At 43.7% G+C, this 19,756-nt stretch overlaps 1 protein-coding gene across 1 annotated transcript; it reads left to right on the plus strand.

Moving 5' to 3' along the window:
* The first annotated feature begins 583 nt into the window (after positions 1-583).
* On the plus strand, positions 584-7,751 carry Slfn5 (schlafen family member 5). Its single transcript, XM_051158136.1, is given in 7 exon segments — positions 584-740; positions 1,069-1,417; positions 1,419-2,085; positions 3,388-3,513; positions 6,025-6,739; positions 6,903-7,229; positions 7,231-7,751. Coding segments are annotated over 7 exon segments (2,673 nt in total). The 5' UTR covers positions 584-732; the 3' UTR covers positions 7,712-7,751.
* Positions 7,752-19,756: the final 12,005 nt, after the last annotated feature.

The raw sequence follows: 19,756 nt of genomic DNA on the forward strand, positions 1-19,756 counted from the left end.
TCCAAAAAGCCATTACTCTGGTTCACAGGCAGCCTCTTGAGGGGACACAGATTGGTGTTTGTGTTCAAAGGTTGGTGACATGAGGCACAGGGTGTGGAGATGTTTTTCATTCTTCCCGATGGCTGACAGCTCTCCAGAGTGTTCAAATTCTAGATACCCTATTCTTAGGAGAAAAAAAAAAAAAAAAACTTGCTTCTTACATGTATACTACTAAGTACCTTCCTAAATGTCTAAAGCCTTCATTAAACGTCCACCCCTATTGCTCCAAATAGTCACTAATTTTGTTTATATGTTGCCCTGTATAACTACAGGCATTCTGTCTGCCTGATCAGATTTGCATTGCATGGATATTCTCTGTGTGTGTGTGTGTGTGTGTGTGTGTGTGTGACTTTTTTGACACAATAGAAACCAAAAGGATCAGAGGATTCAAAACGATCCATTTACTATTAACCATGATAAATTCCTAACAAAATCAGATTGCAGTTTAAAAAAAAAAATCTTAACAATTCCTTAGTCTTCATCAGCGGAGAGAGACAAGGCACCAAGAAAACTAATAAACATCAGCATCCCGCAGCGTAGAGATCACTTTTGATCAAGGAAGCATCCTCCCTGGACCGTACAAGTACTACTAGAAAATTTCCTGGGCTTTGCAGATGACCCAAGAGACTTTGCCACTGAAAGAACTTGAACAACGTTGTCCCCCAAACCATACATAGCATAAGGCCTGGCAAGATGGCTCAGTGAGTAGAGGTGCTTACACGTAGGCCTGGTGTCTTGAGTTCCATCTCCAAATCCCACAGGGTGGGAGAGATCTGACTCCTGAGAGTTGTTCTCTGGTCTCCACGTGCATGATGTGAACTGATTTTTAAAAGAAAGGAAAATCAGGATGACAGTGCCCTGTGGCCATGTCTGTGATGAAAAAGTGGGCATCCTGTGGATTCCACCTCCTTCACGAAGCTCAGGCTATGTGGGAATAAAAGGCCAACTTCAGAAAGGCATCCTTAAACTTGATTTTCCACCTTTTCCATTCTTGTCCCATCCTAATGGTTTTATCTTTCTGGGTTTCAGGAAAAGACTTCAGCTAAAGGCCGAGAAGATGAGTTTCACGGCATATTTGGAAATGAATTTTGCGGAGTGTATTGCAAATGGAGGAAAAGCCACCCTTGGGGTTAGGCAAAGGTTGGCGATGGTCCCCGCACACCGGACGAAACAGAATGAAGTCATCTCGCAAGCAGTATGTGCTCTACTGAATTCCGGTGGGGGAGTGGTTACGGTTGAGATTGAGAACGGAGACTATAATTACGAGAGTGACGGGGTAGGCCTGGATCTGCCCCCACTGTTCAGAAACCACTTAGACGAGATGCTGCAGGGCAGGCTCTTTTTAATACATGTAAATTCGTGGGACGTGGCAGCCTCGGGGCGTTCGGCTCGCTACCTTGTGCTCCAATTTGTACCACAGAGTTGGGACATTTACTGAGGTCATGGATTCTCGAGAAGCCCTGCTATTCCTCAGAAGAAGGCTTGAGGCTCTTTCACCTGATTCACCGAGGCCACAGGAAGCTCCGCTTGACGATCAGGCGGACTTAGCTTCCGGTTTATTTGATGGCCGGCAGCTCCAGTACCTGCGAAAACTCAACTTTGCAGAGTCCTTACATGTTGAATTTCAAATGTTCTCGGCAGACCTTTCCCAGGGCCTTAAAGAAAGACTCCCCAAGTGTGTTTCCGCACTTGCCAATTCTGGAGGGGGATACGTGGTTTTCGGCGTGCATGAAGAGACCCATCAGGTCATTGGATGTGAAAAGGAAAAAACAAACCCTTCCCACTTGCTGACGACTGTGGATGGCTGTGTCAGGAAGATGCCTGTCTATCACTTCTGTGCACAGAATCATAAAGTGCAATATATAGCCAAAGTCCTTGAGGTGTATGACAGAGAGACCCTCCATGGGTATGTCTGTGCAATCAAGGTAGAACCGTTCTGCTGCGCGGCATTTGCCAAAGCCCCTGATTCCTGGGAGATGAAAGACAATGATCCGAAGCAGCTGGCCGCAAAGGACTGGACAGCTTGGATGGTAGAAAACGACCCAGGTCAGGGAACAAGATTGAAAGGCGTAATGTTTGCTGGGGGTGGGGGTGGGGCAGAGGGAGATGTGGAATTCTTTGGAATTTGGGCGGGGGGTGGGGTGGGTGGGAAGAGGTTGATCCCGGTAGATGGTGGGTCACTGCCCTTCCCTCTGGCCACTCTCATCTTGAATATTCTGCACGCATCAGAGGCTGGTGCAGGGGCAATCTGAACTACTGACTTATATCCCACGTCTTTTCTTTTGTGGTTGATTTCTTCTTTCTTTTCTTTTCTTTCTTTCTTTTTTTCTTTTTTCTTTTTTCTTTTTTTTTTTTTTTTTTTGAGTCAGGGTAGCCTAGGCTAGCCCCGAACGCAGACCGCAGATGCCTCCTGCTGCAGCGTTCAAGAGTCTTGGGTGAAAGACGTGAAACACCCTGCCTGGGGCAGCTTTTGCCATGCTCCCATTAAAACCCGCTTCCTTTCCACTTAGCAGTTTTCATTTAACTATTCAACTATTCAACTTTTCGCACTAACAGATATGTTCTTCCTGACAGTTTCCTCTACCCCTCCTTAGAAAGCACTCTTTTTTAAGAGATTAATTTTATTTTACACATATAGGTATTTTGCCTTCATGTTATCTGTGCAATGTGTATGTGCAGTGCCCTGCGGAGGCCAGAAGAGGGCAACGGATCCACTGGAACTGGAGTTACAGTTGGTTGTGAGCTGCTTGGTAGGTCCTCTGGAAGAACAGCAAGTGCACTTAACTGATGAGCTACCTCCCAACCCATAAAAATTATTCTTAATCCTTTCTGAGCTTCCCGTGAGCAGTGATTTCCACGTTTTCCCGTTTTAGGAGCCAAGGCACGTGATGTTAGTCATACTGAAAGGCTAGAGAGCAGGGAGGTAATAGCCATCTGCCTTCGGAAAAGGAAAGATAAGTGAAATCAGATGAGGGAAAGCTAATGGTGACGTCAAAAGTAACAAACAGAACAAGCGCAAGGGTCCATTTCAGAGCTATTCAGCGTTCTGTGCATTTGCCCTTCACGTCTTCTGTACACATGTACTTAAAACAGTATTCTAACAAACAAAAACGAACAGACCAACAAACAAGTTCATTTCAATGTGATTAAAGAGTAAGGGTTTGGAGAGGCGGCTCAGAGGTTAAGAGCACAAGCTGCTCTTGCAGAGAACCCGGGGTTTGGCTTCCAGCTGATCTGTGCCTGAGAAGCAAATATCTGCAGACCCCAGCCTTGAGTTTCCCATGGCTCAGCTAAGAAGTGGGGGGAGGGTGCCTTCTGTGTACTCACGCTTGTTTCTTGTTCCCTCAGAGCTTTCCGGGTTCCCTCAGATGATCCTCGCGAGGAGTGTGTTGGACACCACACCCCGCAGCAGGCCTGTGTTCATACATAAAAATGTGAAATGTCTGGAGGAACTGCAGAGGGACCACTTTCCAGGTAACCGTCATCTCTGGCCGCTTTGGAACTTGTTGAATGGGGGTGAGGGTGGGTGGAGCCTTGATTCTTATGTCCGTGTAAAACCACTTGTGGAAAGTTTAAAGAGCTGCGGCTTAGCAGTTAAAAGCACTGGCTGCTCTTTCAGAGGAGCCGGGTTTGATTCCCAGAACCCACATAATGACTTACAACCATCACCACAATGGGGTAAGTGTATTGCTTGATAGAGAATGGAACATTGGCAGGGGAAATGGGTGCACTGTCGCTAAGTGCAAGCACAGGGCTGAGCGTGGACAATGTCCAGGCTCATCCTGTCATGCCCTTGTTCACGGATTGTTCACGGATTTACTCGGTTCTCTTACTGATTACAGAATGTTTCTAAACGCGGATTTCTTCTGTTTCACTTATTTCATTATGGAGGCTTTTCCATATAGGTAGGGCATAGGACAAAGATATAATTTAATAAGTAATTATACTATGAGACTCATGTAATCACCTAAATAAACTTAGTAGCTACAACTCTGCAAGTACTCTGCTGCCATTTATTTTTCGGATTCCCTTCTTTTGATGGACTTTCAGAAAATGTCTAACCTCTCTCCCTCACACTCCTCTCTCTCCCCTCTGTTTGTCTGTCTTTCTTTTCTCTTTGCTTTTTTCGAGGCAGGGTTTCTCTGTGTAGCTTCTGGAACACCCCTGTAGACCAGGCTGTACTGGCACTTTTTTCTACTTTAAGCAGCACAACACACATTTTCCTCTGAATAAGTGACATGTTCTTAGGATAAATTCTAAATTTAGATGAACATTGCTGAAGCGCAATCCAAAATAAATGCCCAGACCCATGCTCACCAACATGCTCCTACCACAGTTTTTTTCTTCTAAAAGAATCTTAGAAGCATTGTGTCTTATCAATATTATTTTGATGCCCAATATATTCAGTCAGTGAGCTGATTTGGAGAGAATTGCCAATTTTACAATAGTGAATTTTTTCATAGTTCAACATGCATTGTTTGGTTGATCACACAAATCCTTCTTACATTTTACTAAAACATAACAATCTACTATGATTTTACTAACTCTGAAAAATAATATTGCTAATTAAACCATAGGATGTGTGACTAATGAGACATTGAAGTACATTTACAATTAATGAAATGTGGCATATATCCCAGTCATTTCAAGGCTCTATAACATTGTTCTTTCATATGTTAATGTCATCCTTAGAGTGGGCACTTTCATGATAGTGGTCTGCCCAAATGCATGAAAAAGCTTAGCTCTTACTTAATAGACTTAATGAATGTAAAAAGAAAAGTAATTTTGAGTAACCTGTCCTATACTTACGGATTTTTATTTCTTGCACTTGTTTTAGCTCATTGGTTAATTATTCCAAAAATAATGTTAAATTAAAATAGTAGTATAAGCTGGGCAGTGGTGGCGCACAAATCTAATCCCAGCACTTGGGAGGCAGAGGCAGGCAGATCTCTGTGAGTTCAAAGCCAGCCTGGTCTACAAACTGAGTTCCAGAACAGCCAGAGCAACAAAGAGAAACCCTGTCTGAAAAAAAACCAAACAACAACAATAACAAAATAGTAGTAGAAAAAAATGTAGTAGGATACACTCAGAGTTCAGTCCATTTTGCTCAGAGATAATGCTGGCTTAGCCCAGATAAGCTTTATTGCTGTGTCCAAGTTGTCTGCCAACTAAGCATCTCCAACATGTACCTCCTGTTGTGACAGCCTCTCATTTTTATTTGAAATCTTCATATTGCTCTCTATAAAGGCTTAAAAAATTAATCGTTCAGGGCTGGAAAGATGGCTCAGCAATTAAGAGCACTGTTGCTCTTGCAGGGACCCTGGTTGGATTCCTAGCGTCCACATGATGGCTGACACACATTTGAAACTCTAGTTCTAGGAGATCAGATGTCACCATCTGGTCTCTGCAGGCATGGTATGCACACAGTACACAGACATCCGTGCAGACAAAACACCCATATGCGTAAACAAATGAACAAATCTTTAAAAAATTAATTAATTGTTCAAATTGCTATCACGTGGAGTGTCTATAGTCCATCTAACCCAACACAGAAATATGGACTCATCCTTGGCTCTATTGTTTGAATTTGATTTTTGTTGTTGTTGCTATTTTTGTTTGTTGGTTTGTTTTGAGACAGGGTCTCACAATGTCCTTCTGGATGTCCTAGAACTCACTATGTAGACTAGACTGGCCTTGAACCCACAAAGATCCACTTGTCTCTGCCTCCCAAGTGTGAATTTGACTTCTTCTTGAAGAGGATTCATAGTTTGGGTTAGATTCCAATCAGGATTTGTAACTGTCCAAATTTTTAAGAAACACACACACACACACACACACACACACACACACACACACACACACACACACACACCCTCTCTTTTACTCTCATTAGCGTCAGTGTTTATTCCAGAATGATTGCCACAGCAATGGTGATTATTAGCTTGCCTTGTGAGTCTGATTCTTTCTGCTTCTTTCCTTGTCTAGTGTTACCCAACAGGATTACATATACGCCGGAGAGCGTCTACAGGGACCTTTTCTCAGACCACAGAGGATTAAGAAACCTGATAAGTTCGGAAATGCGCTGTTTCTCTCAAGGAATATTGATTTTCTCCCACAGCTGGGCTGTGGACCTAGGTCTTCAAAGGAAGCAAGGTGTCATCTGCGATGTCCTTCTAATTTCCCCAAACAATGTCCCAATCCTGTACACCATTTGCCACAAGTGGTGTCTGGGGTACAGGGCGTATTCTTTAACAGTCGCCCGTACCCTGAAGCAGAGGCTGGTGACCATGGGTGGCTACACCGGGCGACTAGGCATTATTCCTTTGGTCTTCAAGCTGGGTCCTGATCAAACAGAAAGGGCCGGCTCAGAAATGCCGGTTTACCCCGAATCCTATAACTTCACAACCGTGCAGCAGATGGAAGCTCTGTTGCAATCCCTTGTGATCATCTTGTTTGGGTTCAGATCCTCCTTAAATGAAGAGTTAAGCTCTGAAGTTGTGACCCTACTCACAGACCAACAGTATCAGGTGCTCTCAAAGAATCTTCGCAAGAGTAGGGAGCTGTTTGTTCACGGCTCGCCTGGATCGGGGAAGACCACTCTAGCGCTCCGGGTCGTGGAGAAGATCAAGAAGGTATTCAACTGTCCAGATGGCGACATTCTCTACGTCTGTGAGAACCAGGCTTTGAAGAGTTTTGTGAGGTATGCAGCCTGACTCTCCATTCATTTCTTTCCGGTGGGCGATTGTAATGGGCGTGGCTTTCTCAGGCCGAGCTCTGGCCGCTGCATTATCACATTCAGGGGACTGTGGGTTGACTCGCTTTGCCTGACTGAGGAAATCTGACTGCGTTTCTTACACTTTCAGAAGGAAAAACATTTGCCAGGCAGTGACACGGAGAACCTTCATGAGAAATACCTACGATAACGTTCAACACATCATCGTGGACGAAGCTCAGAATTTCCGAGCCAAAGACGGAGACTGGTACGCAAAGGCAAAATCCATCGTTCAGAGAAGGAGAGACAGCCCGGGAGTTTTCTACATTTTTCTGGATTACTTTCAGATCAACCACTTGTGTTGCAGTGGCCTCCCTAGTCCCCAGCAGCAGGACCGGGTATTAAAGCTCCCCAGGATGCTCCGCACCGGAGACAACATAACCAACTACCTACAAGACATAATGCAGCAAATCAGAGAGGCCTCCCCTGAACGTCCCCCCAGAGGCTCTGAGCTTGGACCAAGAACCTGAATGGGACCAAGGTGTCACAGGCAATTTAGAGATTACCGATTACTTGAATTTGGAGCAGATGGCAGTCTATGTGGCAGAGACATGCCAGTGTCTCTGGCGGTCTGGCTATTACCCCAGGGATGTCGCCGTTCTTTTCAGCAAGGCCAGAGATGTAGAGAGATGCAGAGAAAGGCTTCTGCTAGCGATGAGGAGGAGGAGCATGTCTCAGCTCGGCAAGGAACCCAGTTCACCGGTGCAGGTCAGGGACGGGTTGGATATCCTGGGTAATCACATCGTGTTGAACAGTGTCCACCGATTTTCAGGCATGGAGAGAAGTATAGTGTTCGGGATCATTTCAGTGGAATTCGAGTCAGCTATTTTCTACAACATTCTGCTCTGTCTGGCTTCCAGGGCAAGAACCCATCTGTATATTATAAAGCTTTTGCTCTGATAGGAAGTTCGGTCTCTAGAAGACTTTGAAACTCTTTGATCTAAACCTTTATAGCACCAAAACATTTAAACATACGGTCAGCCACTCAGGGCAAACAAGTGCAGGTGCATGGGATTCAGACAGTAGTAAAAGATAGCAGAGCAATTGATTAGCGGGCACAGACTCATTCGCCCTCTGTTAGAGTGGTGTGTGTGTGTGTGTGTGTGTGTGTGTGTGTGTGTGTGTGTGTGTGTGTGTGTGTGTGTGTTGGGGAGGATTGATTGTTTGGGGTAGGGAGGGAAGAGCTAACCATGAGAAGACTGCTGAACTATAACTTCTGGTAGACACAGATATTTTTCTTGTTTTTAATAGTCACCTGCAGAAACGCTGGATCCTGGTGTACGGGTCAAAGCATGAAGTGTCTGGGTGGGGTTGCGGGGGGTGGGTAGTGTGTCTGCCTTTAGCAGGGCATGTTTTGAAATTTAAGTTCACACTGCAGTTTTAGAGTGAGACCAGTTTATTTTTGTGTTATTTTCCATTTTGCTTTTTAGTGGTGTTACTATCTTTGCTCTTTGCTTCATGCCTGACTAGTTCATTCAGAATCTCTGCCCTTTGACTCGGTTGTCATATTGTCCCCATGGAGACTCCAGAGTTACTACAGCCAAAGTGCCATGGGGAGATGCGCTCCATGGGTTTAATGGTTTGGAAAGTAGAGGCCTAAAGAGGACGAATGCACAGATCCTAAGGTTGACACCCCTTTACACTTGGTTTAGTAACCATAGTGTGCAAAAGTAAGTCTAATATCTGTTCTCCGTGTTCTCAGTAGTTCAACCAGTCCTTCAAGGGCCGTTGGTGAAAGATGCTCATTCATCATGTACTTTAGGTTTCTCAGAAATTCAATGTTCAGAGCCAAACAGACTCATCTTTTCTGGGAGACACCAACGAACAAAAACCCAGAACTAATTTTCTATTAATAAGCACAAAAGCAAATCATGGAAATGTAAGGGAATTTAAATATATATGGAAAGTATGATATAAATTGAGTAACTTGGAGGGAAAAAAAAAACCCCACGTATTCTAATAGGTGGATCCGAGCCTATAATGTTTGTATGAGTGTGTACAAGTAGGGATGAGTGAGGGCGCATAGGCAGCAAACTAGGCAAAAGACAAAGAGGCCTGGGAAAAGAAAGGGATGGGGAGTAGGAACAACAGGGCACATGTGATATGAAAGCAGAAAGGATGCCGTGGGGGAGACGGAAGCAGGGCCCGGGGGTGGCTCAGTGAGGGGGGGTTGAACAGATATTAGTGAAATACTGTTAAAAAAAAAAAAAGCAAACTTGAAGGTAGAATTGGTTTGCTTTTGGCAGCTAGTTAGAGTCTTAAAAATTCATACACAAAACAATTTACTTCTAGCCAGGCTGTGGTGGCACACGCCCTTAATCCTAGTGCTTGGGAGGCAGAGGCAGGCAGATCTTTGAGTTTGAGGCCAGCCATGTCTGCAGAGGGAGTTCCAGAACATACTAGGCTACACAGAAAATTCATGTCTTGAAAAGCCAATAAAAATAATAAACGATCCTAGAAATCTACAAGTAGAACAATATGATAGGCAGATTTGGGCCCAGGGGTCCCGCTCAAACTAAGGCACCAGCCAAGGACAATACAGGAGGTAAACTTTAAACCCCTTCCCAGATCTAGCCAATGGTCAGAACATTCTCCACAGTTGAGTGGAGAGTGGGGTATGACTTTCTCACGTACTCTGGTGCCTCACATTTGACCATGTCCCCTGGAGGGGGAGACCTGGTGGCACTCAGAGGAAGGACAGAGGTAGCCAAGAAGAGACTTGATACCCTATGAGAATATACAGGGGGAGGTAATCCCCCTCAGGAACAGTCATAGGGGAGGGGAATAATGGGAAAATGGGGGGGGGGGGGGAGGAATGGGAGGATACAAGGGATGGGATAAACATTGAGATGTAACAAGAATAAATTAATAAAAAAAAGAGAAAAAAAGAAAAAAAATAAATGAATGAATAAATAAATAAATAAGAATTTAAAACAAAAGAAAAATTTATTTCTGAAAAATTCAAATATGTTCAATTGAAACCGTATGATTAATCTGTGACGAACTGGTTTTCCTACAATGTGGGATATATGATAAATGCCTTGCAATAGATTTTTAGCATGGGAAAGGTAGTATGGCTTCCAATAAGAAACTAGGATAGAAAAGATTAGGCTGGTCCCTGTGGTGCATACCTTTAACCCCAGCATTAGGGAGGCAGAGGCAGGAGGATCTCTGAGTTTGAGGCTAGCCTGCTATACAGAGTGAGTTTCTGGACAGCCAGGAAGGTCAAGAGGCAACATTCTGGGGGAAATTCTGGTAGCAAATACCATAAATATTTTTCTCTAAAGTTCCTATACATGGTGGTTTAATTCCAGCACTCAGGAGGAAGAGGCAGGTGGCCCTCCATGAGTTCCAGGCCAGCCAGGGCTACAAAAATAAAATAAAATAAAATAAAATAATCTATATATAAAAGAGGGTATTTTCAAGATTAAAAAAAAAAAAAAAAAAAAAAAAACGTAGACAAAGCATGTGACAAGTGGAAGGGCACAGAAGGGGTTTAAATAGTTCCTACACATGGAGGCAGTGCTTATGGTAGCATGCATGTCACAGAGTCAGTGTGTGCAATGACGTGCCATTCGGAGAGAGATGCTTCTATGTTTTGTATTTCCAGAAAGATGGAGCAATGGGGTATGAAATGCTGGAATGCTTGTAACCTTTTACCTTGAGATTCAGCTGTCAGGAGCTTACTCTACACAGACAACTTGTGCTCGTGTGAAAGGCTTTTGGGTAGAAGAGTAGAACTTGGCCAGGTAGTGGTGGCACACGCCTTTAATCCCAGCACTCGGAAGGCTGTGAGTTCAAGGCCAGCCTGGTCTACAAAGTGAGTCCAGGACAGCCAAGGCTACACAGAGAAACCTGTCTTTAAAAAAAAAAAAAAGGAGTAGAACTTTTTTTCTAGTAGCAGAAAGCAGAACAATAGCAAATGTATTTCAAATGGGCCAAAGGGGAAAATTTACAGACTATCACAACACATCATCATACCGTGAAGATAAAAAAAAAAAAAAAAAAAAAAGCGAGATCTTCATCGTATTTATGTGGGGCCAACTCTAAGATGCTCTGTGAACAAAGAATCATCTGAAATAATGTCTATCCTGTGCTTCTAGAGTTGACACACATGCTTGCAGATGCATTAAGGACTTTTGAAAAAATATATTTTTAAAAACTGGGAGAGATATTTGACTCTGGGAAAGGAAAATTCTTGTCAAGGGAGAAAGACACCTTTCGCCTTTTCTTACTCTGGATTCCGTACCAGGTGGTACTTGATGGAATTTTCGGATTGCTTGTTTTTACCTATGAATGTAATGTCTTTATAAATTACTTTTTCGGTTTTTATCAACCTGTGTGCTGGATAAACATTTCATAATCATAGTGGATACTGATGTATAGTAAATGGGGGAATTTGAAAACTATGCAACATAAAATATTTTTTTTTTTTTAACCATGTAGGAATTAGAAATGCTGACACTTTGTCGTATTTGCTTCAAGTTTGGTTTTTTTTTTTTTTTTTTTTTAATAAAAGACATAAAATACTGCAGCTAAGCTGGAATTACTCTTCTGCATCCTTTTGCACTCTTTCCCTTCCTTTAAAGACAATGACAATCAGGACTTGACAGATGATGACATCAGACCTCACTAACCATTAGAATGAAGTGAAGGTGGAAGGCAAGACTCTGACAATTCAAATGACCGGCAACCGGTTTCTATGGCAACAGTAGTAATTACAAAGAGAGTAGAAGGCTGGGAAAATAGCCCAGTCAGTGGAGTGCTTGCCACGCTGAAGTCAAACCTTAGAATCCATGTATAGAACGGGGAGGGGCCAGGTGATGCACACGCAATCCCAGGCCTGGGGAAGTGGATACAGGCTCCTGCCCTCCTTGAGTTTCTGCTCTGACTTCCCTCAGTGATGGACCGGTACCTGGAAGTGTAAACCTTTTCCTCCTCAACATGCTTTTGGTCCTGGTGTTTTGTCACAGCAGTAAAAATCCTAACTAAGACAGTGTGCTTGGCTTACCCAGCCCTCTCTTTTCCTTGTTAAAACGTCATGGGCTTAGACAAATAAAGGTACCCATACAGGGCTTTATTGGGGTCTCTGCTGTAGCACAGTGAGGCAAAGCCCAGGATCAAGGTCTCCTGGGCTGACATGCTGACAGTGACAGGGAGGCTACTTAGCCACCTGGAGTGACAGTGACTTGTCCTAGAGTCTCTTTAGGCTGCTGCTAACATGGTGGCCTTGCTCTGAAACAGATGCCATGGTTTCTGTAGGAGCTCTGCAAGAACTACCACAGTTTCTGCCACCTCCTGGACGTGTCCCTGTGACATGTGCTGACAAAACAAGACCTCTTCAAGCACCTGTGGGCACTTAAAGCAGCCAAGTTGAGAACATCTGTAGCTTCCACAGAAGTAGTGGGAGTCGGGTGTTGAGATATCCCAGGAGGGAGAGGCTCTTGCCACCAAAACTGATAACTCAGTTTGATCCCATGGTGAAAAGAGAGAGCAGAGTCCACAAGTTGTCCTCCGACTCCCAAGGAGCGTGCCTTCTTGACACAGTAAATAAATACATAGGATTTTAAGTATCAAACAGTCTGGGCCCGTGAGAATGACAGTAAGAGCTCTGGGCGCCTGCCTTTCTCTGACTTACTGTAGGTAGTGCCAACAAGGCCTCCTTCACTTGCAGCTTCTTGTTGTCTGAAAGACAGATTTCTTAGTGTTTGTAACAGAGATCTGTCAGGTCCCAAAGAAACCTGGGACAAGGCTCACTCAGGACCCGCAGCTCCTCCAAGCCATTTGCACCATATGCCTCCCATACCTGAAACCTCTCGAGCCCAGAGTCTGGCCTTTCCTTCCCCTCCCCAGCTTCTTATTCCTACATATGCCTGCCATTGTAGCCATGCACGCTCTTGGTCCTAGGAGACTCTTTCAGTCTGATCTTCTCTCTCTTCTAATCATCTCTTTCTTCTTCCTCTCAAACTCTACCAGGCCCCCCTCCCCCATACACCTCTTCTCTCAGGCCTGGTTTAGTCTGGACCCTTCCAGAGGCCTCTGGCTGTGCCCTTCCTCATATCTACAATAAAACCTTCTCCTCAACCGTACCTCATTTTCATTCAAGATCTAGGTAACACTAAATCCTGTTTTTCCCAGTGGACTTTATGCAATATTTAGCTCCTAGCCAAATGCCTTTATGGACCCAACCGACAGTATATCCTCTTGGGGAAGGTCAAGTTCCCTAATCTGTCCCATAGTGACACCTAGGCAGGGTCGCAAGGCTGAGACAATTGTGTAGTTTTGCTGGACCAGAGATGATAATCTGTTATTTCTTGGTATAAGAGGGGATGCCCTGCCCCCCTGCCCTTTCTGTAAAACAGCTTTTAAATTAAATCAATTTAAAGTAAAGACAAAGTTTAAAAATCTATGCATAGTAATCTTTTTTTGTTTGTTTGTTTTGATTTTTCAAGACAGGGTTTCTCTGTGTAGCGTTGGCTGTCCTGGACTCACTTTGTAGACCAGGCTGGCCTCAAACTCAAAGAAAGTCTACCTGCCTCTGCCTCCTGATGCTGGGATTAAAGGCGTGCGCCACCACCACCTGGCTGCATAGGTAATCTTCAAAGAACTATGTGATGTGAGCCCATCTTGAGATATAAGCAATATGTGTGGCTTGCTGCCATCTTAGCAGCACAATAGAGCTGGGCAGTGCTGGAGACCTCACCCTGGTGTTGTAGTGCAGGAGAGCTGCACTGGCTAGTTCACACAATGCTGCAGCTGAAAGGGGCCAGAGGGGGCCAGCTCTGCTATTCTCATGCCCTCAGGGATGGCTCACTCACACCACACCAGCAGGTTCAGATCCAGGGCTACCTCAACATCTACCCCATCTATGAACCATTGGAGCTGGTGAAAGGGCTGGTCCTGCAGATCCAAAGCTGCAAGACCTCCATGACACAGAGCAACAACAGGATATCCAAGAGGAGACCTGGTGTGGATCCAGTATCGATAGTGCAGCAGACTCCAGAGGCCTCAAAGCAGACCAATGACTCATTGCAATGAATATTTGTATGTAAAGATGTGTGGACAAGCCTGATGTGGTGGCGCCCGCCTTTAATCCCAGCACTCGGAAGGCAGAGGCAGGCAGGTCACTGTGAGTCTGAGGACAGTCTGGTCTACAAAGTGAGTCCAGGACACCCAAGGCTACACAGACAAACCCTGTCTTGGAAAAAAAAAAAAAGTTCTGTAACCTACAACAAAGCATACAACAAAAATCAATTAATTTCCAAACAATGGTCAGCATAACCTGCTCATTATCTTTTAAACAACACACAGGAGGCAGAGGCAGGTGGATCCCTGTGAGTTTGGGGCCAGCCTGGTCTACCATGGGAGTCCAGGACAGCCAAGGCTACACAGAGAAACCCTGTCTTGAAAAAGAAAGAAAGAAAGAAAGAAAGGAAGAAAGAAAGAATTGTTTCTATGTAAACCACTCGGGAATCATTAGGGATAATCTCACTGCACTCAAAAAGAAAACAAAACAAAGTTGCAAAAAAGGGGACCAGAGATGAAATAAATGACTGGTTCTTATTCTCATTTTCAGGCTCCTCTTAGATAGTATCTCTGTTGTCAGCAGTCACAGGGAAGTTGGCTCTTCTGTGTCTTTTAACTACTGTCATCTTGGATCTAGTAGTCTTGGGTTCCCAACACCCCCCAATAGAGCTAGTCCTATGACGTGGTGAGCAGAGACTCTTGCTTTGACCTCTGGGCTTCTTGGGTTGCTGAACTGGTTGTCAGAAAAGTTAACCGAACTTACTGTGTGACAGATTTTGATTATGAAGGAGAGATTGATTCGTTGTTACATAGATCAAAAGGAACTGTGGGGTCAGATGGAGCGGTGCACGCTTTTTAATCCCAGCACTCCAGCACTCCGGAGGCAGAAGCAGGCAGATCTATGTGAGCCTCAGGACAGCCAGAGCTAAGTAGAGAGACCTTGAGTGACAGTTTAAATGAGTATGGCCCTCATATATTTCAATGCTTTGTCCCTGCTAGTGGAACTGTTTGGAATGGGTTAGGTGTGGCCTTGTTGGAGGAGGTATGGCTTCGTTGGAGCAGGTGTGCCCCTGGAGGTGGGCTTTGGAGTTCCAGTAGCACCCAGGCCCAGTCTCTCTCTGTCACCTGCTGATCAGGATGGAAAGCTCTCAGCTACTGCTCCAGCGTCATGCTTTTTGATCCTGCTGTGATGATCACGGACTAACCTTCTAAAAATATAAGCGATCCCTCAGTTAAGTTCTTTTATTTTATAAGAGTTGCCTTGGTCATGGTGTCTCTTCACAGCAACAGAGAAGGAATTGAGATACCTTGCATATTATATATATTCTAAATAACTCTCTCCCATGAGCTCTATTACCCCAAAGATGTGTCCCCTCCACTGTTTTGTTTGTTTGTTTTGTTTTGTTTACTAAGAGCTCTATTTAAAGCAAGAATGATATGTGTTCATTTTAGGACTACAGAAAATACAAGTCAGCAGAAAAAAAAATCATTTATAATTTGACCGATGAGATTGGACTCCTTCATTTTTCATAAGCTCATGTGTGCCCACATATAATATGCAAAGGTACTCTTACCTTGCCTCTCACACTACTTGGTAACCTTTTCTCACCTACCAGAAGCTCATGTTTTTACACATCAGGACAGAGCTCTTATTAAACAAAAGCCAGGGGCCTGTAGATTGGTTTCAATATAAGAAACATTAAGATACAGTCCAGAGCGCTATATAAAACTACCAACAGCAACAGATTCAGTAGCAAGACGGGCAAATGTATGTTAGAAAGAAGTCGATAAAAAGAAAGCTATATTTCATGGTAATGAAATCAAGGTAACCTACATCAACATGGGGATAAGGAGGGTTTTGGCCAGCCTTCTAAAGCATCACCAGTCCTTTGTCTCTCATTCTCCTTATCTTATCTGTTTTTCTTTTCTTTCTTTCTTTCTTTCTTTTTTTGTTCGTTTGTTTTGGTTTTTCGAGACAGGGTTTCTCTGTGTAGCCTTGGCTGTCCTGGACTCACTTTGTAGACCAGGCTGGCCTCAAACTCACAGTGATCCACCTGCTTCTGCCTCCCAAATGCTGGGATTAAAGGCGTGCGCCACCACACCCAGCTTCATATGTTTTTCTAAGTGTATCTCCCAAATGCCCGCTGCTTGTCTCTGAACTCCTAGAGCGCCTGAGTCAGCCTGTCCTCAGAAGTTTCTTCTGATCCGTTCTTCTCTTCTGGTTCTTCCTCCTCCTCTGGGTTCCTCTATTAGGGGCACGATTTCATTTTGTGTGCATCTCTCTTTCCTTTCTCTTTTGCATCTTCCCTCCTCTTTGTCTTTCTTTCAATGCAAGCATTCCAAGTACTGATCTGGTCAGTTTATCCTTTTTTTTTTTTAAACCTTGAGCGGTACAAAGAAGAGACCTGCAGGCACACTGCAGAATTTAAGTGGACTGTACCCTTCCACTGGCCTCTAATCTTGCTGCCTGCAAGGTTGCAGAAAGCTGGTACTTAGAAGAAAACATAGACCAGACTATCCACTTAATAGAATTGTGTTTTTAGTCTTTTTCTTCATATTTATAAACCATTTTTTAAAAATAAATGTTATTCACTGATTTAAAATGAAAGTCTGCTTTCTCTGTTTTAAAAATCAGTGTGACTTACTATATTGTGTTGTTTTAATCTACAGTTTCAGTCCTTGGGGTTTCGATATTTTCACAGCATGCATATGTGTGCATTGTTTTTTTAAAAAGATTTACTATATATTATTATGTATACAGAGCTCTGCCTGCATGTACATCTGCAGGCCAGAGGAGGGTATGAGATCACACTATAGATGGTTATGAGCCACCATGTGGATGCTGGGAATTGAACTCATGACCTCTGGAAGAAACAGTCAGTGCTCTTAACCGCTGAGCGATCTCTCCAGCCCCATGTGTGCATTGTTTTGCCATTCTTTTATCCAACTTTGTTTTTAGCCTCAGATCCACAGTTAGTTACAGTGTCTGTTAGCAATCCTCTTTTCCTACATTTTCTAAAAGTTTTGTTGTCTATTTATCTCTGTAATGTCCTTTCCTGAAATATAAAAGGATCTTTCACTCACCTTCTTCAGTTGTTATCTGGGAGGCTCACTGCCTCTGTCTGCTAACCTAGGTCTGGTCCTGGAAGCTTCTAGCCTCTGTACAATCTAACCTAGGCCTAGAATGTTTCCAGCCTCTGAGACTTACTGCTTAATAAACTCTTTCTTGTTCTTACTGAGATCTGGGCTGGCTGGTTCAACTCAGCTGTTCTGGCTCAAACTCCTCTCCCAGCTGACTTACTCAATCTGGCTTTTCTCTCAGTCCCTGAATTGCTCTGCTTGGCCTCAAATTAACTCTAGCAATCTGCTTTAATATTCTGGCTCCTTCTCATTCTCTGACTCATTCAGTCTTCACCTCTGTTCTCTCTCTGCAGCTTGTCTCTCTATTACTGTCCTGGTAAAACTGCCTCCCCTTAAGTAGCTTCCCTTTCCTCTCTCTTCTCATGAGAGTTGGGTGTATCCTAATCTGCCGAATCTTCTGATTTGTCACTTTTTCTGCCACTCAATTAAACATCACTCTCAACCATGGATGCTCCCTTCTACAAACTAACTTTACCTTCATTGTTTGGGATTAAAGGCATGTACCACCACGCTTGGACCCTAGCCGTTCTTTACCTGACACTTGCTCTATACCAGGCTGGCCTTGAACTCAGATCTGCTTGCCTCTGCCTCCTGGATTAAAGTCGTGTTTGAATTCCAAATGGATCACATAGACCTAGAAGGTCTTTGGATGTGACCTCTTGCCAGAACAGCCATGCTCTTAGTTATAATCCCTCTATACTGAAGGACCTCAGCTAGATTATGCTTTCCTATTAGTGGCGATTGAACCTGAACCCCGAAGAACCTCATGCATTCTGTTCAAGCACTCTGTTACTGAGCTGCATCTCCTGGGACTAAAAATGATGAGAAGACTTCAGGATGTGCTGTAGTGAAATATAAAATAAAGCCTTTAAAATATATGCTGATTTATTTGAATAAAACTGTTAGACCACTAGAGAGACAAAAGGCCATATTTACTGTATAGCGTCATAATCTCCAACATAGCTTGCTAGGGTTCAGGAACAGCCGCATATTGACCACTGAAACACCAGACTCAGATTGACGGAAGTTTATTTGAATGCTGAACAAGAACTGACCAGTCAGGGTCATAGCCTGTAAATTTAGACTGTGACATCGGTAACAAGAACTGACCAGTCAGGGCCACGGTCAGAACCTGGGAATCAGACTGCGACACTGATCTGCTTCTAAGGCAGGCTTTTAGAAAGAAAAACTAACCAGGTAATAATCAGGCAACCAGCATTTTAAGCTGTTGGCTGGGATTTAGGGTAGGAGACCTCTTGGGGACGTTTCAGCTCTCTGGGAGCAAAGAACGGGGCAGGATGTTGCAGCCTTAACGCTAATAGAACATTACTTATCTTTAAGTCAAGCAGAACATGTACTTAGCATCTATTGTTTTATTCTAAGCAGCAAAGCATTGAACCTTCCTGGTTTTAGGCACATGGGTCCTGAGAACTTGAACTTAATTTCACCTTATAATCAAAATGGAGACTTGGAGTCCAAATGGCTTCTGATAGGCTAAAAGCTGGTGTTAACAGAGGAGCTACAGTCATGTTAGGAACTAAATAAAGTAGGTCTCAGCAGAGGGGCTACGGGGCATAAGCAGGTTACAACAAGTTGTTATCCCTAACAAATCTGATTAAAAACAGAAGGAGGGAAGATGTAATGTAAAGTAAAGCTTTAAGTGAAATGTACAGTAAAATCTTTTGTGTCTGGCTTTGAGTGAAATGTTTCAACAAAACCTTTGCTTGCTTTGGGTTAATCAGCAGAGGCTGAGAAATTGTTTCGAGACTTCTTGGGTCTTGGAAAAAATGTTTCCTGGAAAGTCTGTACTAGGTGCTATGTTGGAGCTTGCGTGTACACAGACCTTGGTGCTAAGACACTCCTGACAAACCTGGAGTTCTTACTTTTGACTGTGTCTAGTCATGGTGAAAAGGGACTAAGAATTGTGTGGGCTGTCTGTTCTCTCCGGCAGCAAGGGCAAGCTAACTTTGGTAGTTACAACCTTTCCCAGCCCCAATTAGCCTTGTATAATGTTTGAATGAAATAACTTACTGAGTGTGGTGGCACACGTCTTTAATGCCAGCGCTCTGGAGGCAGAGGCAGGCAGATCTTTGTGATTTCAAGGCCAGTCTGGTCTACAAAGGGAGTCTAGGAAGGTCAAGGCTACCCAGAGAAATCCTGTCTCAAAAAGCCAAAAGAAAAAAAAAAAAGAAAAAAAGAAAAGCAAAGGAAGAAAAAGAAAGAAAGAGAGAATTGGATTGAGCTAGCTGGTGTCAGTCTTTTCCAAGAATGCTGAACCCCCTCTGCTCCTTCGGAAATGAAGGCTTAGCATCTTGATGAGATTCTCTCTCTACTGCGGCATGTTGGAATACATTGTATTTTGGTGTGCCTCTGTATATTCAATTGTTAATTGCTGAACTGACAGAGAGCTAAGGGCTAGCCAGATTTTAGTATTGCTTTTTTTTTTTTTTTTTTAATGGACCATCACCTGTCTTGTATTTTGTAAGCCCAGAAGATGAAGGTCACCCAGCCTTTAACTGCCTAAGACTTAGATCAGTGCTGTATGGATGCTGCTTAGTTATAATAAAGAGCTGGGTGCTCAATATCTGGGACAGGAAGTTCTAAAGTAGGACTTCCGGGCAGGCACAGACATAGGCAGAAGTAGAAGATTCAAGTAGGAAAAGGAGAAAACCAGATGGGTTTACAGAGCTGGGAGGTAAAGCGCTAGCTACGTGGCAGGCTGTAGGCTAGACAGCCTGGTTTAAACAGTACCTGGCTGACAATTTGTCATAGAAAAAA

Source organism: Acomys russatus, chromosome 16 (genome assembly GCF_903995435.1).
Source record: "Acomys russatus chromosome 16, mAcoRus1.1, whole genome shotgun sequence".
NCBI classification, from domain to species: Eukaryota; Metazoa; Chordata; class Mammalia; order Rodentia; family Muridae; genus Acomys; species Acomys russatus.